The 19,709-nt window shown below is 65.1% G+C and overlaps 2 protein-coding genes across 6 annotated transcripts; one reads left to right on the plus strand and one right to left on the minus strand.

The window, feature by feature from the left end:
• The first annotated feature begins 1,324 nt into the window (after positions 1-1,324).
• PDK2 (pyruvate dehydrogenase kinase 2) lies at positions 1,325-9,624 on the plus strand. Its single transcript, XM_069876912.1, has 11 exons — positions 1,325-1,476; positions 3,001-3,142; positions 4,553-4,624; positions 4,948-5,132; positions 6,004-6,093; positions 6,509-6,586; positions 7,147-7,223; positions 7,307-7,405; positions 7,500-7,607; positions 8,684-8,797; positions 8,883-9,624. The coding sequence occupies exons 1-11, from the start codon at positions 1,359-1,361 to the stop codon at positions 9,021-9,023; spliced, it is 1,224 nt and encodes a 407-aa protein (XP_069733013.1). The 5' UTR covers positions 1,325-1,358; the 3' UTR covers positions 9,024-9,624.
• A 493-nt stretch (positions 9,625-10,117) lies between these two features.
• SAMD14 (sterile alpha motif domain containing 14) lies at positions 10,118-17,901 on the minus strand. 5 transcript variants are annotated; one of them, XM_069876742.1, is made up of 10 exons: positions 17,818-17,901; positions 16,175-16,226; positions 14,101-14,258; positions 13,110-13,347; positions 12,940-13,027; positions 12,302-12,376; positions 12,077-12,233; positions 11,484-11,597; positions 11,247-11,402; positions 10,118-10,446 (listed from the first exon to the last, which is right to left on the minus strand). In XM_069876742.1, the coding sequence occupies exons 2-10, from the start codon at positions 16,212-16,214 to the stop codon at positions 10,291-10,293; spliced, it is 1,182 nt and encodes a 393-aa protein (XP_069732843.1). In that variant the 5' UTR covers positions 16,215-16,226; positions 17,818-17,901; the 3' UTR covers positions 10,118-10,290. The 5 variants fall into 5 exon arrangements, with proteins under 5 accessions (XP_069732843.1, XP_069732841.1, XP_069732844.1 ...); XM_069876740.1 differs by having other exon boundaries at positions 17,807-17,881; XM_069876743.1 differs by having other exon boundaries at positions 10,119-10,446; positions 14,101-14,237.
• Positions 17,902-19,709: the final 1,808 nt, after the last annotated feature.

A 19,709-nucleotide genomic window follows, 5' to 3' on the forward strand; every position in this document is an offset into this window, starting at 1 on the left:
CCGGGGTTAACTTATTCCGTGTCTCTGTGTGCGGTCGGTACTGGGGGCTGGGGGGTGGTCGTGCCCCCCCTGCCCCCCTCGCTGGGGCCCAATAAAGCCTCACGCTGGGATTTGTAACCACGCCTAGTGGCTGATGAGGGGGTCGTGGGCAAGGAGGGAAGGGGGGAGCCGGCCCCAGTCCCAGGGGGTTGGGAAGGGGGCGTGGGGGAATGACCGCGGCGGGCTCAGACCCCCCTGAGAAGGCGTTAATGGGGCGCCCCGGGCAGCGAGGGGTTAAGCGCAGCAGGTCTGCTCTGGGCTGGAAGGGGTTAAAAGGGGCGGGGCTAAGGGGGCAGAGGTGAGCGGCGGGGGGCGGGGCCAGAGGCGAGCGCCGGCGGTGATTGGCGGAGCGCGGGTTGGGGGCGGGGCCAGGAGCGGGAGCGCTCGCTGATTGGCCGCGGCGCTGAGTGGCGGCGGGAGGCGGGTTGTGTCGCTTCGGCGCGGCGGGGGCGGCGCTGATTGGCCGGCGCCATGATTGGCAGCTCCGAGGGGCGGGACTAGCGGCAGGGCCCAGCGCTGATTGGCCGGGGCCATGATTGGCAGCGGAATGGGCGGGGCCGGCGACAGAGGCGGGCGCTGATTGGCCGCGGGTTGGGTTGGTTGTGAGCGTTGGGGGCGGGGCCAGCGGCTGTAGTGGGCACTGATTGGCCGTGGAGATGATTGGCAGCTCCGAGAGGCGGGGCCAGAGGCGGAGGCGGGCGCTGATTGGCAGCTAGGAGGGGCAGGGGCGGGAGCGGGCGCTGAGTTGTTTGCGCGCGGCGGAGCCGGCGCTGGTGGCGGGGCCAGAGGAGGGAGCGGACTCTGATTGGCCGGGAAGATGATTGACGGCTACGAGGGGCGGGAGCGGGGTTGGGCGCTGATTGGCTGCTGCTCCAGTTGTTTGTACGCGGCGGGGGCGGGGCCAGCGAGGGAGCGGGCTCTGATTGGCCGTGGAGATGATTGGCAGCTCCGAGGGGCGGGGCCGCCCACAGGGGCGAGCGCTGATTGGCCGCGGCTGGAGTTCTTTGCGCGCGGCGGGGGTGGGGCGGGGAGGCGGGGCCAGAGGGCGAGCGCGGTCTCTGATAGGCGGGCGCGGGGGGCGGGGCCGGCAAAAAGCGCGGCGATGATTGGCCGCCGCGATGATTGGCAGCTCCGAGGGGCGGGGCCTGCTCCAGGGGCGGGCGCTGATTGGCCGCGGCTGGAGTTGTTTGTGCGCGGCGGGGGCGGGGCGGGGGGCGGGGCTAAGGGGGAGAGCGAGGCCGCTGATTGGCCGCGGCGGGGGCGGGGGCGGCGCTGACTGGTGGGGGCGACGGGGCCGGGGTCCCGGGGGTCCCGGGGCGATGCGGCTGCTGCGGAGCCTGGCGAAGCGCGCGGCGCTGGCCGGCGTCCCCACCTACATCGAGCACTTCAGCAAGTTCTCCCCCTCGCCGCTTTCTATGAAGCAGTTCCTGGACTTCGGTAAATACCCAGACCCCCTTCCCCGCTCCTCCGGGCCCCCCCGGGTCTGCGGGACCCCCCCCTACCACCTCCAGGCTCCCCCTCCACCTCCTCAGGGCCCCCCCGGGTCATGCGACCACCCCCTTACCTCCTCCGCCCCCCTCCCTAGGCTGTGGGACCCCCCCCAACCTCCTCCGGGCCCCCCCCCCGAGCTGTGAGACCCCCCACACACACCTCTTCCAGGCCTCCCCGGAGCCCTGGGATCCCCGCCCCTACCTCCTCCGGCCCCCCGGGGCCTTGGGACCCCCCCCACTACCTCCTCCGGGCCCCCCTGGGGCTGTGGGACCCCCCCACTACCTCCTCTGGGCCTCCCCGGCGCTGTGGGACCCCACACACACCTCCTCCGGGTCCCCCTGGGGCTGTGGGACCCCCCACTACCTCCTCCGGGCCCCCCTGGGGCTGTGGGCCCCCCCCACTACCTCCTCCGGCCCCCCTGGGGCTGTGGGACCCCCCCCGTACCTCCTCCGGGGTCCCCGGAATATGGGACTCCCCCACTACCTCCTCTGGCCCCCCCCGGGGATGTGGGACCCCCCCACACTACTTTCTCCGGCCCCTCTGGATGTGTGGGACCCCCCCTACCTCCTCCGGGCTCCCCCAGGCAAGAAATCCCTCTGCAGGACCCTTGGATGCAGGTTCCGTGCACCCCCTGGTCCCCCTCAAGTTAAAACCCCCCTGGGGTCCCTGTCCCCCATCCCCCTGGGGTCCCTGAACCTCAACCTCCATGGGGTCCCTGTCTCCAAGGTAAAATCCCCTGTGTGAGACCCCCAGCTGGGGGATCCCTGCACCCCCCAGCTGGATCAGTGTCCCTCATTTCCTCCCCAGCACCCCTAGGGTGAGGACAGGGTCCCCCCTGGGCATCCCCCCCAGTAGGTGCCCCAGGGAGTAGTGTCCCCCCCCCGGCTTCTCCCTGCGGTGTTTAATGTCACTGCTATATTTACCCATGACTGAGCTGGTGGCTGTGCCTGCGAGTCCCCAGTCCCTGCCTGGCCCCCAGCACCAAGTGCCCCCCCCGAGCTCTCCCCACACTTCAGCCCCAGCCCCAGGGATCCCCCCCTGGGGGGCGTGGGGCAGCTTTGTGCCCCCCTCCTTCCCTCCCGGGGCTCCTGGCTGGAGGTGTCCCTGTCCTGGGACATTGCAGGGTGTCCCCATCGGGGTGGGGAGGGGGCTCCTCTGCAATGTCCCCGGCTCTGATGGTGCCCAGATTGCCTGGCAGAGGGGGTTCCAGCCTCCATCTGGGCTGCGCTGAACCATACAGGACTCTACTGGGCTGTACTGGGCTGCACTGGACACCCCTCCTGTCTCCCCAGCAGGCTGAGCCGTGCACCCCCCACCCTCCTAGCCCGTCCGGCTACCCCTCCAGCCAAGGGTAGGGACCTGCTCCAGTCTTCCCAGTCCCCACCAGTCCCTCCCAGCAGCGGAGCAGGAGCAGAGGCAGCCCTGGGGCTGGGGGGACACGGAGCAGGGGCTCAGCCTGTGTTCCTCCAGGATCCACCAATGCCTGCGAGAAGACCTCCTTCGCTTTCCTGCGGCAGGAGCTCCCCGTCCGCCTCTCCAACATCATGAAGGAGATCAACCTGCTGCCAGACCGCGTCCTGCGCACGCCCTCTGTCCAGCTGGTGCAGAGCTGGTGAGATGGAGGGAGGTCCTGTCACCTCCAGGGGTCCTGTCACCTCCAGGACCACCCGGTCCCACATGGCGATGGGTGGGGATGTGCTGCCACCATCATTCTTTTGGGTCTTGCTGCTGGGGTCCTATTTCTGTCACTTATGGGGGTCCAACCACCAGCACTTGGGCTCCATGGTGCCACCAAAGGTCCTGGTGCCACCATAGGTCCTGCTGCCGAGGTCCCACCACTGCCAGTCCCACTGCTGTCACCTAGAGGGGTCCCACTGCTGTCACCGTAGGTCATGCCACCGTCACCTGCGTGGCTCCTGTTGCCACTATGGCTTCTGCCATTGCTTGGGGTGTCCTGCTGCCATCACAGCTCCCACTGCCACCATCTACAGGGGTCCCACTGCTATCACTGTAGGTCATGCCACTGTCACCTGTGTGGCTCCCATTGCCACCATGGCTTCTGCCATTGCCTGGGGTTCCTGCTGCCACCAAGGGTTCTGGTGCTGGGGGTCCCACTTCTGGCACTTGCCCAATCCCTGGTGCCACCACAGGTCCTGGTGCCACCACAGGTCCTGCTGCCACCACAGGTCCTGCTCCCGAGGTCCCACCACTGCCAGTCTCACTGCTGTCACCTAGAGGGGTCCCACTGCCGTCACCGTAGGTCATGCCACTGTCACCTGCGTGGCTCCTGTTGCTACTATGGCTTCTGCCATGGCTTGAGGTGTCCTGCTCCCAACATAGGTGCCACTGCCACCACCGGCTGCCTCCCCAGCAGGTCCTGCTCCAGAGGAGCTGCCGGGTGGGACAGGGACAGCTGGCAGGGCAGCACCAGCTGGTGCCACACGTGCCCTTGCGTGGCAGGAGGCCCTTTGGGGCAGTGCCAGCACAGTGTCCCCAGCTGTTAGAGGTCACTAGTGCCACTTCCACCTCCCAGCCCCTGAAAGGCCCAAGCCAGCCCCGATATCTGGGGGTCTCTGACCTCGGGGACGTTGTCCCTAGGTTCTGGGTGTCCCTTTAAGCGTCGGGTCCCCTGCCAGCTCCAGCCTGGACCTTCTCCTTTGCCACCACGTGATGTTGTTTGTGCTGCATCCTCGGCCAGCGCCGGTGGCAGCAGGTCCTGCGTGCTGCGCTCCCACAACCTGTGGGCAGGAACCCTGGCTGGCAGGGACCTCTTTGCCCCCAACTCTGCTGGGCTGCGTCCCCAAGTGTCCCCAGGGGCCACCTCTGGGGGGTGGGATAAGCTTGGGCCCCTGCTAAGCACAGGATAGTTTTGTGGGGCGGCAGCTTTTGGTGGGGGGGTCCTAGTTAGGAGGTGCTGAACCCCTTTCCCTGCGTGACGCGCCCTCCGTGCTCCTGGTGTGGGGTCCTGGGTGTCCCCTCACTGTGGGGGGCGCTGGGTGTGGGTAACCAGCTCCGTCCTCAGGTACGTTCAGAGCCTGCTGGACATCATGGAGTTTCTCGAGCGGGACCCCGAGGACCAGGCCACCCTGGGACAGTAAGTTGGGGTGACAGTGGGTCTGTGACGCCTCTTGTCCCTGATCACAGTGTCACCTCCTCCTGACCTTAATGCTTGGACTCGATGATCCGGTGGGTCTTTTCCAACCTGGTGATTCTATGATTCTGTGACCTCGTGCTGGCATCACTGCACCCCACATCATCCCCAGACCATCCCCACATGGTGTCCTCCAAGTGTCCTGGGCCACCGAATTCTGCTTGGGGGTTTTTCCCTGGTGCCACCAGCTCCTGTGGGAACCTGTCCTGGATCAGGGCTCTGTGCAGAGCAGGTGCCCCCCAGCTCCATCCCGTTCCCCTCCCCAGATTCACCAACGCCCTTGTCACCATCCGCAACCGGCACAACGATGTGGTGCCCACCATGGCCCAGGGCGTCATTGAGTACAAGGAGGCCTACGGGGACGACCCCGTCTCCAACCAGAACATCCAGTACTTCCTTGACCGCTTCTACCTGAGCCGCATCTCCATCCGCATGCTCATCAACCAGCACAGTGAGTGCGGGGGCCCTCCCAACCCTGGGTGCCCCACTGCCCTGCCTTGGGGTCCCTACCTGCCCCAGGTGCGTCCCTTGCCCTGCCCCGGGGCCCCAGGTGCGTCCCTTGCTCTGTCCTGGGGGGTCCCCATCAGCCACGAGCGTCCCCCTCGACCACCTGAACATCCTCCTGCATCCCCCCAGCCCCAGGCTCCTGCCCCTGAGCAGCCCCATTCCCTGAGGGTTCCCACCCCATGGATCCTGCCCCCATCCCCAGTGTCCCCCCCAACCCTGGGGGTTCCTCTCTCTGCCCCCAGTGTCCCCCCCCAGCCCCAGGGAACCTGCCCTGAGCATCCCCCTGCCCCAAATGTCCCCCCAAATCCTAGGGTTCCTGTCCCAAATGTCCCCCCTCCCCAACCCGAGCATCCTGCCCCAAGCATCCTCCCCAACCCCAAGTGTTACCCCCAGCACAGGGATCTGCCCCAGCCCTGATCCCCCCCAACCCCTGCACAGCCCCCAGGATCTGCCCCAGCCCTTGGGGATCAGCCCCAGCCCTAATACCCCCACCCCCCCAGCCCTGGGGATCTGCCCCAGCCCTAATACCCCCCTCCCCCCAACTGTGGGGATCTGCCCCAGCCCTAATACCCTCCCCCCCAGCCCCGGGGATCTGCCTCAGCCCCTGGTGTGTGTCCCCCTGGCACCCCCTGTCCTCATCACCCCCCAGTGCTGCCTCTATTCATGTTTCTAACCCCCGTGTCCCCTTTTCCCCCCGGGGTGACACTAAGCCCGGTCTTGCACACAGCCTGGGGGAGGTGGGGGGGGTGTCCCCAGCTGACACCAGGGCTGGGGTGGGGTCCCCACCGCTCGCTGTCCCCCCGTCCCCTCCCCAGCCCTGCTCTTCGATGGCAGCACCAACCCCGCGCACCCCAAGCACATCGGGAGCATCGACCCCCACTGCAACGTGTCCAACGTAGTCAGAGGTCTGTGGGGATTGGGGGGGTGCAGGGTTTGTGGGGGTGCGAGGGAGAGGCTGGAGACCCCCCTGATCTTTCCCTCGCCCTGGGATATCACTGTTAGGGAGCCATTCGTGTCACGAGTTCAGGGGTGCTCAGCCAAGAACCCATGTCCTGGGCTTTGGGGTAATTCCAGGTGATCCCAAAACTACCTGGATCTGGAAGAATAAAAAAAAAATTGGGGGGGTGGAAAGGGACCCCCAAACCCTCCCCTTCCCTTCGTGAGGTGGGATGGGAGCGGTGGGGTACATGTGTGAAGAGACGTGTGATCCAACTAGGAGATTTTGGGGTACCTTGGGGTGGGGTGGGGGACACTGGGGGCAGGGGGGTGACATTCGGGGCTTCATGCCAGGGGTGCTGACCCCCCTGCTGCCCCCCCCAGACGCCTACAACATGGCCAAGCTGCTGTGTGACAAGTACTACATGTCCTCACCTGACCTGGAGATCGAGGAGGTGAACGGTGAGGCCGTGGAAGGGGTGGTCTGGGAGGAGGTGGGTTCTCAGGTGGCTTGTCTGGGGTTCGGGAGGGTGATGTTGAGCGAGTCCAGAGAAGAGCAATGAAGCTGGGGAAGGGGCTGGAGAACAAGAGGAGCGTCTGGGAGAGCTGGGGGTGTTTAGCCTGGAGAAGAGGAGGCTGAGGGGAGACCTCATTGCTCTCTACGACTCCCTGAAAGGAGGTTGTGGAGAGGAGGGAGCTGGGCTCTTCTCCCAAGGGACAGGGGACAGGACGAGAGGGAATGGCCTCAAGCTCCACCAGGGGAGGTTCAGGCTGGACATTAGGAAAAAATTTTTCACGGCAAGGGTCATTGGGCAGTGGCAGAGGCTGCCCAGGGAGGGGGTTGAGTCCCCTTCCCTGGAGGGGTTTAAGGGATGGGTGGACGAGGTGCTGAGTGACATGGTTTAGTGATTGATGGGAATGGTTGGACTCGATGACCTGATGGATCTTTTCTAACCTGGTAATTCTATGATTCTATGATTCTATGGGTGACGATGCTGACAGCCGCTCTCTTTTCCTCGCAGCGAGCAACGCCCAGCAGCCCATCAGCATCGTCTACGTCCCCTCGCACCTCTACCACATGCTCTTTGAGCTCTTCAAGGTAACCCCAGCCCCATCGCAGGGGGGTGACGGGAGCGAGGTTTCAGGGGGCTCCGCTAACCCGCAGCCGCTCCGTGCCCGCAGAACGCCATGCGAGCCACGGTGGAGAGCCACGAGAACAGCCCGCGTCTGCCGGCCATCAAGGTGATGGTGGCCCTGGGCCAGGAGGACCTCTCCATCAAGGTTTGTGAGGGACCACCGGCTCCATCTGGTCCCCGAGCCCGCTGAGGGGGATGTGTGGTTTGGGATGGGGGGATCACTCCATGGCGTCTTGCAGATGAGCGACCGTGGCATGGGAGTCCCCCTGCGCAAGATCGAGCGGCTCTTCAGCTACATGTACTCCACCGCGCCCACCCCCCAGCTCGGCACCGGCGGGGCCCCCCTGGTATGAACCGAACCCCTGAGGACGCACCGTGGGGACCCCTCGGGGCAAGGGGCATGACGATGTGGCTCCGAGGGGAGTGTGGGGACATTTGGGGGTGCCTGGGGGTGGCATGGGAACATTCTGGGGTGGCTGGAGTGGCATAGGGGGTGCTTTGGGGGTGGCATGCGGAGGTTTGGAGGCACCTGGGTCTGGTGTGCAGAGGTTTGGAGGTGCCTGGGGGTGCCGTGCGGAGGTTTGGAGGTGCCTGGGGGTGTCGTATGGAGGTTTGGAGGTGCTTGGGGGTAGCGTGTGGAGGTTTGGAGGTGCCTGGGTGTGGCATGCTGAGGTTTGGAGGCACCTGGGGGTGGCATTGGGAGATTTGTGGGTGCCTGGGGGTGGCGTGCGGAGGTTTGGAGGCGCCTGGGGCTGGTGTGCAGAGGTTTGAAGGTGCCTGGGGGTGGCATGCTGAGGTTTGGAGGCACCTGGGGGGTGGCATGGGAAGATTGTGGGTGCCTGGGTGTGGCGTGCGGAGGTTTGGAGGTGCCTGGGGGTGGTGTGCAGAGGTTTGGAGGTGCCTGGGGGTGGCATGCTGAGGTTTGAAGGTGCCTGGGGGTGGCATGCGCAGCTTTGGAGGTGCCTGGGTGTGGCGTGCACAGCTTTGGAAGTGCCTGGAGGTGGCATGGAGAGATTTGTGGGTGCCTGGGAGTGGTGTGCAGAGGTTTGGAGGTGCCTGGGAGTGGTGTGCAGAGGTTTGGAGGTGCCTGGGTGTGGCGTGTGGAGGTTTGGAGATGCCTGGGGGTGGTCTGCAGAGGTTTGGGCTTGGCATGGGGGCATTTGGGGACATTTAGGTGTGGCCTGGGGACATTTTGGGAGTGCCTAGGGGTGTCACAGAGACACTTTAGGGTGGCATGGGGACATTTGGGTGTGCTAGGGTGGCATGGGGGTCCAAAGGTAGCGTGTGGACCACTGAAGGAGCCTCAAGGTGGCCTGTGGACACTGCTGGATGGACATGGTGCTTCTTGGTGTGGCTTGGGGCCACTTTGGGGTGGCATGGGTTGCCCTGGGGTCACCAACCCCAGTGATGATCCCCCCTCCAGGCCGGCTTTGGCTACGGTTTGCCTATCTCACGCCTCTACGCCAAGTACTTCCAAGGGGACCTACAGCTCTTTTCCATGGAGGGCTTCGGCACCGATGCCGTCATCTACCTGAAGGTGGGTCTGCGTCGTGGGGCTGGGGGACTCCATGGCCCCAAGTGGGGGGTGCGCAGGGCCCTCCCCAGCACCGTTTCTCCCCCAGGCTCTGTCCACGGACTCGGTGGAGCGCTTGCCCGTCTACAACAAGTCGGCGTGGCGGCACTACCAGGCCAGCCAGGAGGCAGGGGATTGGTGCGTCCCCAGCACCGAACCCAAAAACACCTCCACCTACCGCGTTCCCTAGGGCCCCCCCCCGGGGGCTCGCAGCCCCCCCAAGCCTGACAGGAGACCCTGCCCCCCCCGGTGTCCCCCAGCACCCCAGAGTGAGGGGTTTTTATGCCGGTGTGGGGTTTTTTAGCACCCCAGTTCTACCCTCCCTGCTGCTATTACGGTTCACTGGGAAGTGTGGGAGATGGTGGGGGGGGTCCCAGCACCTTGCGGGGGTCCCAGCACCTTGGTGGCACTTAGGTCCATAGCTGGGGGTGGCACTGGCGCAGCAGGGAGCGGGCAGAGCCCATGTTGTCCCCCCCCTTGCCTTGGCACCCACCCCAGGAGGGAGCGCCCCAGGGCAACCAGGGACTGGTCCTTTCCCAGTACGACCAGTAGCACTTCCCAGCCCCTGATGGGGTCGGGGGGGGGACACCAGGCCTGAGCACGCTCCCCCCGGCCCCCACTGCTGCTGCCATCCCCGGTCTTGCACTACTGAGCTGTTCTCACCCACGTGTGCCCGCCCCACAACCGCGTGTGCCCCTCAGCTCCCTGCACCCCGGAGGGGTCCCCACATGCTCAGGAGCACCTCCCGCTCCCCCGGGCCCCCCCAGTCAGTAAAGTGGATGTTGACTGACCTCCCTGTGTGCTGCTTTGAGGTTCCTTGCCTTTCACACCCCTCCATGCCTCAGTTTACCCACCCCAGCGCACTCACAGGGGGTAGCTGGGGACACAGAGGGGGTCGGGGATGGAGGGGCTGGATCCTGGGGTGAGGGGGGCACTCTGGTTGCCCCCCAGCCTGGCACAGAGCTCCCCCCACCCCACCCTGTCCCCCAGCTCCATCCCATTCAGGCTCACACTGGTGGCACTCGTTTGCACTGGCCCTCAATACCCTTTTATTTCCTGGGGGGGTCCCCTGGGGCGCCGTCTGTGGGGCTGGGGGTGGGGTCAGCATTTACTCCCTGCACCCCGCCGGGGGGCTGTGCGTGTCGGGGGGGTCAGGCCGTGTGCTCCCCAGGCTTGGGGGCCGAGGTTGGGGGTGGCTGTGACCCCCTCAGGGGGGGACGGGACAGCAAGGAGGGATCCACCGTGCCATTTGCAGCCAGAAAGGGAGGGCCTGGGGGGCCCAGACTGTGCCCGTGAGGTGTGGGGGTGCAGGTGGGGAGGGGGTGGCTGGTGGGGGGGCACATGCCTCTCCGTGCCCATCCCAGCCTGGCAGTGCCATCGCGGCACCGCATCCCGTGCCGGGTGCTCGTCTGGGGTCTGTGGGTGGGGAGGGGGTGCAGGGGCATTCCAGCCCCCCCTTAGCTCCGCCGCTGCTCCTGGTCCTTCTTCTTCTGCTTCTCCCGCTGTTTCTCCGCCTTCTCCTGGGCCTTGCGCTCCTTCTCCACGGCCAAGCTCAGCTCCTTCAGCTTCCGCTTCAGCACCGCGCGGTCCTGCGAGCTGCCCACGCCCAGCGCCTGCTGGCACAGCCGGGCTCTGGCAGCGAGGCCGTGGGACACACCCCCAGCCATGGGGCACCAGCACCCCCTGTCGTGTGAACTGGCTCACCTGGACCACCCTGTCCTCCCCGGCACGAGGATCATCCTGCTGAGGTACCCACACAGCCCCTTGGGGTACCTAGAACCTACCCAGACCTCCTATCCCACCATGGAGCATCCCTTTGGGGTACCTAGAACCTACCCAGACCTCCTGTCCCACCATGGAGCATCCCTTTGGGGTACCTAGAACCTACCCAGACCTCCTGTCCCACCATGGAGCATCCCTTTGGGGTACCTAGAACCTACCCAGACCTCCTGTCCCACCATGGAGCATCCCTTCGGGGTACCTAGAACCTCCCATCTGTCTCCATTGGGATATCTGGAACCCATTTGTCTCCATTGGGATATCTGGAACCTTTTCCACCCTCCTGCTACATGGAGCTACCAATTAGGACATGAGGTTTTAGATGGTTCGTGACGAGCCCTTTGGGGTACCTAGAACCTATCCAGGCCTCCTGTCCCACCATGAGGCATCCCTTTGGGGTACCTAGAACCTTCCATCTGTCTCCATTGGGATATCTGGAACCTCTTCCCACCTCCTGCTACATGGAGCTACCAATTAGGACATGAGGTTTTAGATGGTTCGTGACAAGCCCCTTGGGGTACCTAGACCTCCTGCCCCATGGAGCAAGGTACCTAGAACCTCTTACCCTACAACTGAGCCTGTTGGGGTGCCCAGGACCCCTGCTCCCCAGCAGAAGAGCCCCCCAGCCCCGTACCTTGAGCTTAGCGCCATCGAGGTGCAGGAGCCGCGGACCATCAACGCCGTGGGCCGAGAACTCCTCAGCGTAGCGCTCCAGGTTGAGGCTCTCCAGCCACTGTCCCACCTGCTGGCACGTCCAGCCCATGGCGGCGCCGGGCGGCTCATCCAGGAACTGGGAATGGGGAGCTGGGGGTTATCACGGGGTCCCCCTGGTGCCCAGGGAGGAGGACCCCGACCCCGCGCCCCAACTCACCTCGTCCGAGGACTGGGACAGCGTGTGGTAGGGGTAGGAGCACCTGGTGGCCGTGGGGCCGGGCAGGCGGGGGCTGGCGCTGGGCGGCGGGGAGTCCTCGCTCAGCGTCGAGTCCTGGCGCAGCGGGAGGGCGAGGGCAGGGCTGGCCCCGCTGCCCCATGGCAGCCCCCGCACCCGCCCCATAGCCACCCTCCCCATGGGCATCAGGCTCCTCAGGGGGGCTACCAGACCTTGGTGCCCCCTAAAGCTATCTTGACCCTATGGGGCTGTGACCCCTGGCCCTATAGGTGCCCAGGTCCATAGGGTTGTGTCCCCTGCCACTATAGACCCCCAGATCTATGGGGCTGTGTCCCCTGGCCCTATAGACCCCCAGATCTATGGGGCTGTGTCCCCTGGCCCTATAGACTCCCAGATCTATGGGGCTGTGTCCCCTGCCACTATAGACCCCCAGATCCATGAGGCTGTGTCCCCTGGCCCTATAGGTGCATAGCTTAGAGCACCCCCTCGTTCCCTGGAGCCCCTGGCCCCACAGGGCTCCCATGCCCTCCCCTACCCGCTGCCACAGGACCGGGACCCCCGTCCCAGGCACTGACCTGGGAGGCGGATTTGGCAGGGCTGAGCCCCTCGTGCCGGGGCGAGCCGGCAGGTGACGCAGAGCCGGGGGACGCCGAGCCCCTCGCGCTGTCCGAGAACCAGGAGAAGGGCAGGAAAGGGGACCCCGAGGGGCGGCTGGGACCCTCGGCCACCTCCCTGGGGACAGAGCCGCGTCAGGGCCCATGGGCCACCCCAGCAGCCCCCCAGCCCAGCGGGACCCTCACCTGCCACCCATGGACAAGCGGTTGGTGCCCTTCTCCTTCCGACTCTTGCTGGAGGACACTCGGCGCAGGGTCACCCTGGCAGCGAGGGATGGATTCAAGGGGGGAGCGGGGTGTCCTGATGGCCAAGTCCCCCCAGTTCCCCTTCCATGCGTGCTGAGACTCCTCTATCACCTTTCCAGCCTCCTCCTCCGACACTCATCCATCCTTTCTTCCCTCCAGTGCCCCTTCCATGCGTGCTGAGACTCCTCTATCACCTTTCCAGCCTCCTCCTCCGACACTCATCCATCCTTTCTTCCCTCCAGTGCCCCTTCCATGTGTCCTGAGACTCCTCTATCACCTTTCCAGCATCTTCCTTTGACACATCCATCCTTTCTTCTCTCCAGTGCCCCTTCCATGTGTCCTGAGACTCCTCTATCACCTTTCCAGCCTCTTCCTCTGACACTCATCCATCCTTTCTTCTCTCCTCCATCCTTCCCTCCATCCCCATCCTTCTCCCCTCCATTCCTCTTTCCATCCCCATCCTTCTCCCCTCCATTCCTCTTTCCATCCCTCCCTCTGTTCTCCCTCTATCCCTCCTTTCATTGCTCCTTCCATCCCCTCCATCCCTCTCCCCGTTCCCTCCCAGGACCGCGTCTCACCCCAAATCCAAAAATTTCCTCCTTGTTTTCTTGTCGAGCCCCACGGTGGGGCTGGCCGGCTCGGGGGGGCTCATATCCCGGCTGTCGTCTGCGGGATGAGGATGGGGGTGTTGTCACCCACCGTTCCCAAGGGTTTGGGGTCCCTGGGGTTTGGGGAGGGGGTGTCTCACCTTCGCTGTGCCGCTGGGGCCAGGCGTCGCGGCGGGCGAAGCCGGGGGAGCTGTCGGAGCTGTGGCAGGACTTGGGCGAGGGGGTGCCCGCCAGCCCCTCCTGGGACGAGGCCTCGGTGAGGGGCCGGTACCGGCTGAGGGGGGGTGAGGGGGCCAGGGGATCCCCCAGCGCCCGCCGCGACGCCCCCGCCTCCAAGGAGAAGGGCGAGAGGGCCGGGGGGGCATCACCCTCGGCTCGCTGGGGGCACGGGGGGCATCATAGAATCACCAGGTTGGAAAAGACCCATTGGATCATCGAGTCCAACCATTCTTATCAAATACTAAACGATGTCCCTCAGCGCCTCATCCACCCATCACCAGCAACACTGTGGCCGAGGGGGCATCCCAAGGCTGGGGGAGCCCCGGGCAGGGGCACAGGGGGAGGTTACTGAGCCTATGAGACACCAGAGAATCCCCTCGTGTCATGGAGCGAGGGGGAGGGCGAGGAAGCACAGAGGGTTTGGGAGCAGAGAGAGCATCGTGCCCGGCACCTCATGAATGGGAGAGGGAGTGGATGGACAGAGGTGGATGAAGGGAGGAAGGGATGGAATGGCAGGGGGAGGGATGGAAGGGTGGATGGAAGAATGGAAGGATGGAAGGAAGGATGGATTGAAGGGAAGATGGAGGGAGGGATGGCAGGATGGAGAAATCAGGGAAGGTGACTCAACCCCCTCCCTGGGCAGCCTCTGCCAGTGCCCAATGACCCTCTCCATGAAAAATTTTTTCCTAATGTCCAGGCTGACCCTCCCCTGGTGGAGCTTGAGGCCATTCCCCCTCGTCGTGTCCCCTGTCCCTTGGGAGAAGAGCCCAGCTCCCTCCTCTCCACAACCTCCTTTCAGGGAGTTGTAGAGAGCAATGAGGTCTCCCCTCAGCATCAAACCCTTCTCCCACCCCGGCGTCCCCCCAAAACCGCTCTCAGGGCCCCAGAGCTCCCCCCAGCCCCCCGTCTCACCCCAGCCTCGGGCCCCTCGTCGCCCTCGGTGGAGCTGACGCTGTCTCGCAGGCGGGAGCGCGATGGCCGGTGCCGCCGTCCCTTGGCCAGGAGCCGCGCGCGGGCCTTCTGCAGGCTGCTGTCCAGGCGCGGCGTCTCTGGAACCACAGCGGTAAAATCTGGGGGTGAAAGAGAGACCGGGGCAGAGAGAGAGAGACGGACAGACGGACAGGACAGGAGGAGGTGCAGAGGGATGGACAGACAGGCAGGGAGGAGGAAAAGGTGGGTGGGTGGATGGATGGATGGATGGATGGATGGATGGATGGATGGATGGATGGATGGATGGATGGATGGATGGATGAACAGAGGGATGGATGGACGGACGGATGGACAGGCAGGGAGAAGGAAAATGTGGGTGGGTGGGTGGGTGGATGGATGGATGGATGGATGGATGGATGGATGGATGGATGGATGGACGGACAGATGGACAGGCAGGGAGGAGGAAGAGGTGGATGGATGGATGGATAGATGGACAGGAAAGGAGGAGGAAGAGATGGATGGATGGATGGATGGACGGACGGACGGGCAGGCAGGGAGAAGAAAAATGTGGATGGATAGACGGACAGACAGATGGACAGGCAGGGAGAAGGAAGATATGGATGGATGGGAACAGGGAAAAGGAGATGGATAGATAAATGGAGAGGTAAGGAGAAGGAGATGCGCGGGAGGGATGGTTGGAAGGATGGATGGACGTTCAGGTTGGGAAGATGTGCATGGATGGATGGATGGACGGACAGGTAGATGGACAGACAGGTAAGGAAAAGGAGATGGGGATGGAGGGATGGACAATGATATGCAAGGGAGGGAAGGAATGACAGATGGACAGGTAAGGAGAGGGAAGATGTGGGTGGATGGATGGATGGACGGACAGACGGATGGACAGGTAAGGAAAAGGAGACAGAAGGGTAGGGACAAGGAGACAGGAGGGAGGGGTGTATGGATGGGCAGGCAGATGGATGGACAGACAGACAGGGAGGGAAAAGGAGGCAGGGAGGACAGACAGGTGTATGGGGAGAGGGGATACGACCAGGTAGAGGGACAGACAGACAGGGAAGGGGAGGTGGGCGGGAGGAGAAGGCCAGCGCGGTGGGGAGGGGACAGGGATGGGGGCGCAGGGACGGGGCAGGCGTCAAAGGGTGAGGGTCCCAGAGGAGATGGGAGAGGGGGATGGGGAGAAGAGGGCATTGGGGACATGGGCGGATGGGGCACCCGGTGGGGCGGGACAGGGGACAGAGGGACAGAGAGAAGCATTCAAAGAGCTGCCCCGGCATGGGGAGAGGGCAGTGGGGTGTCCCCAAGCATCTCCATCACCAGGGGTCACCCCGATGTGTGTCCCCATTTCCCCCCCTGGGTGTCCCCATCTTCCCCCATGTGTGCCCGCATCTCCCCCCTGCATGTCCCCATCTCCCCCCCTGGGTGTCCCCATCTCCCCCCTGCATGTCCCCATCTCCCCCCTGTGTGTCCCCATTTTCCCCCTGGGTGTCCCCATCTTCCCCCCTGTGTGTTCCCATGTCCCCATGTGTGTCCCCATCTCCCCCCATGTCCCCATCTCCCTCCATGTGTGTCCCCATCTCCCCCCTGGGTGTCCCCATGTGTGTCCCCATCTCCCCCCTGGGTGTCCCCATGTGTGTCCCCAACTCCCTCCATGTGTCCCCATCTCCCTCCATGTCCCCATCTCCCCCCATGTGTGTCCCCATCTCCTCCCTGGGTGTCCCCATCTGTGTCCCCATCTACCCCCATGTGTGTCCCCATCTCCCCATGGGTGTCCCCCTGGGTGTCCCCATGTCCCCCTGGGTGTCCCCATCTCCCCCCTGCGTGTACCCATATGTGTCCCCATGTGTGTCCCCATGTCCCCCAACACTCTGTCTGTCCCCACCCCCCCTGCCCCCACCCCACACGTGTCCCTCTGTGGTGTCTCCATCCCCCACGCCCATCCCCGTGTCCCCAAGCCCTTGGTGTCCGCAGGCTCAGCTGCTATGGGGCCGGGGGGGCTGCACCCATGGGTGTCTGCACCCCATGGCCCCCCCGCGCTCACCAAAAACCTCATCCCCGTCCTGCAGTTTGGAGACCGACATGGTGGGACAGAGCTGGGGACAGAGGGGGGGGGGGGGGTCAGGGAGGGGGGGGACCCCGACTCCAGCCCCCCCAGACCCAACGCACGGGGGGAGAGCGCGGGTGTCCCCCCATCTTCCCAGGGATCCCAGTGTCCCCACACCCTCAGCTTTGCAGCAATGGGGGGTGGGGAGGGGGGGCAGGATTTGAGGGAGGGAGCAGGCACAGCACCCATCACCCCCCACATTTGGGGGGGGGGGTGTCAGTCCCCCGGGGGTGGGGGGGTCAGCAGAATGGGGCAGGGGGTACTGGGGATGCTCTTCGCAGGGCAGCCAGGAAGGGGTTAACACCTCTCCCTCCCAACCCCCCCTCCCTCGTTTGGGGGTGGGGGGGTCGATCCGAACGGGGGGGGGGGCTGTGGGGGAGGGGGAGCAGAGCTAAGGCAGCTGCACCCCCCCCCCGGCCCCTCCCTCCCTCCAGGGGTGGGAATAGAACTGGGGATGCTGAACCGGGGCCGGGAGGGCGGGAGCGGGGGTGGACCGGGAGTGGGGATGGACCAGGGATGCAGGACCGGGAGGAGGAGGGGCTGGACCGGGATGCTGGACCGGGAATGCGGGGGTGGGGCTGGACCAGGGATGCTGGACCGGGGATGCTGAACCGGGCCGGGGGGGCTGGACCAGGGATGCAGGACCGGGGGGAGGAGGGGCTGAACCGGGATGCTGGACCGGGAACTGGGGGGAGGCTGGACCAGGGGTGCTGGACCGGGGGGAGGAGGGGCTGGACCGGGATGCTGGACCGGGAACGGGAGCGGCTGGACCAGGGATGCTGGACCGGGGCGGGACCGGGATGCTGGACCGGGGGGCGGGGGATCTAGACCGGGGATGCTGAACCGGGAACGGGTGGGGGCTGGACCGGGATGCTGGACCGTAGAACCGGGCGGGCTGGACCGGGGATTCTGGACCGGGGGGAGGGGAGGCTGCACCGGGGATGCTGAACCGGAGCAGGGAGGGTTGGACCGGGAATGCTGGACCGGGAACGTGGGGCAGCTGGACCGAGGATGCTGGACCGGGGTGGGGGTGGGGGCTGCACCGGGATGCTGGACCGGGAACAGTGCGGGCTGGACCGGGGAAGCTGGACCGGGAACGGCGCGGGGCTGGACCGGGATGCTGGACCGTGAACGGGGCTGGACCAGGGATGCTGGATCGGGGCGGGGGGGGCGGGACTGGACCGAGGATGCTGTACCGGGAACCGGGGAGCTGGACCGGGATGCTGGACCGGGGGAAAGCGGGGCTGAACCAGGATGCTGGACCGGCAGCGTGGGGGCTGGACCGGGGATGCTGGGGCTGGCCCGGGGGGCCTGGACCAGGGATGCTGAACTGGGTCGGGGGTGGGGGCTGCACCGGGATGCTGGACCGGGGATGCTGGACCGGGAACGGGGCTGGACCGGGGGGGAGGGGGAGCTGGACCGGGATGCTGTACCGGGAACGGGTCCGTACCGGGGATTCTGCCCTGGGGGGCGGGGGCCTGTCCCGGATCCGGGATGCCCGGGGTGGGGCCGCTCTCCGGTGGGTGCCCCCCCCCCTCCTCCTCCTCCTCCCGCCACCCCCCCCTCCTCCCCGCACTCACCCCGCTCCCGGGGCATCCTGCGCTCTCGCCGGGCGCTGCGGAGCCGGGGCCGCCCCGCCGGGCCGGGGGCCTCGGGGGGGGGTTGGGGGGTGGGCGGGGGGGGGCGACAGGAACCCGGAAACCGACTGGGAAGGGGGTGGGGGGGGGGCGGGGGGAGCCGGGAGCAGCCGCCGCCCCGCCCCGAACGGAGCCGACCGGGCGCGGCTCCCCCGGCACCGGGACCGGGGAGGGGGGGGATGGAGGGGGGGTCGGTGCTGAACGGACAGCGCCGGGCGGACAGACGGACGGACAGACGGACACACTCACTGCACGCACAGCAGCCACGCACGCAGCCCCCATGCACACCCTGTGCACGCTCACACTCACAGGCTGTGCACACACACCCCTCCTTGCACACTCACACATGCACAGAGGCTGTGCACACATCTCTCTGCACACCCATGCACACACTCACAGGCTGTGCACACGCCTCCATGCACACACACACACTGTGCACACAACTCTGTGCACACTCACACACAGGCTGTGCACACACACACCCATGCACACAACCCCTGTGCGCACACACATTGTGCACACACCTCTCTGCAAGCCCATGCACACAGCCCTGTGCACACACACACACAGGCTGTGCACACTCCCGCGCACACACACACACAGATAGGCTGTGCACACACCTCTGTGCATGCTCACACAGGCTGTGCACACTCCCCCATGCACACTCACATCGGCTGCGTACACACCCCCATGCACACAGCCCCTGTGCGCACACACACACACTGGACACACCTCTCTGCACACCCACGCACACAGCCCTGTGCACACACACACACCATGTGCACCTCCAGACACATCCTCTGTGCACACTCACACACAGAGAAGCACACAACCCCAGTGCACCCATACATACACACTGTGTGCACACACACAGGCTGTGCACACAGCCCTCGTGCACACTCACACAGAAGCTGTGCGCTCATACACAGGCTGTGCACACACCCTCATGCGCTTTCACACTCACACACAGGCTGTGCACACACCTCCGTGCGCACCTACACACACACACAGAGGCTGTGCACACACGCACCTATGCACACAGCCCTTGTGCACACACACATTGTGCACACACCTCTCTGCAAACCCACTCACACAGCCATGTGCACACACTCACAGGCTGTGCACATGCCTCCATGCACACACACACTGTGCACACAACTCTGTGCACACTCACACACAGGCTGTGCACACACACACCCATGCACACAGCCCCTGTGCACACACACATTGTGCACACACCTCTCTGCAAGCCCATGCACACAGCCCTGTGCACACAGACACACAGGCTGTGCACACTCCCACGCACACACACACACAGATAGGCTGTGCACACATCTCTGTGCATGCACACACACAGGCTGGGCACACTCCCCCATGCACACTCACATCGGCTGCGCACACACCCCCATGCACACAGCCCCTGTGCGCACACACACACACTGGACACACCTCTCTGCACACCCACGCACACAGCCCTGTGCACACACACACACACCCCATGTGCACCCCCAGACACATCCTCTGTGCACACTCACACACAGAGAAGCACACAACCCCAGTGCACCCATACATACACACTGTGTGCACACACACAGGCTGTGCACACACCCCCTCGTGCACACTCACACCGAAGCTGTGCACTCATACACAGGCTGTGCACACACCCTCATGCGCTTTCACACTCACACACAGGCTGTGCACACACCTCCGTGTGCACCTACACACACACACACAGAGGCTGTGCACACACAACCCCATGCACACAACCCCTGTGCGCACACACATTGTGCACATACCTCTCTGCAAGCCCATGCACACAGCCCTGTGCACACACA

This window comes from Phaenicophaeus curvirostris, chromosome 26 (assembly GCF_032191515.1).
Source record: "Phaenicophaeus curvirostris isolate KB17595 chromosome 26, BPBGC_Pcur_1.0, whole genome shotgun sequence".
Classification (NCBI taxonomy): domain Eukaryota; kingdom Metazoa; phylum Chordata; class Aves; order Cuculiformes; family Cuculidae; genus Phaenicophaeus; species Phaenicophaeus curvirostris.

Coding starts and splice junctions, on each gene's coding strand:
- PDK2 (XM_069876912.1), top strand. CDS start 1,359: ATGCGGCTGCTGCGGAGCCTGGCGAAGCGCGCGGCGCTGGCCGGCGTC. Junction 3,143..4,552: donor GTCCAGCTGGTGCAGAGCTG/GTGAGATGGAGG, acceptor CTCCGTCCTCAG/GTACGTTCAGAGCCTGCTGG. Junction 6,094..6,508: donor CGTGTCCAACGTAGTCAGAG/GTCTGTGGGGAT, acceptor TGCCCCCCCCAG/ACGCCTACAACATGGCCAAG.
- SAMD14 (XM_069876740.1), bottom strand. CDS start 17,833: ATGCCCCGGGAGCGGGGTGAGTGCGGG. Junction 13,028..13,109: donor GCCCCAGCGGCACAGCGAAG/GTGAGACACCCC, acceptor CTCATCCCGCAG/ACGACAGCCGGGATATGAGC. Junction 10,447..11,246: donor TCGATGGCGCTAAGCTCAAG/GTACGGGGCTGG, acceptor CTGTGCCAGCAG/GCGCTGGGCGTGGGCAGCTC.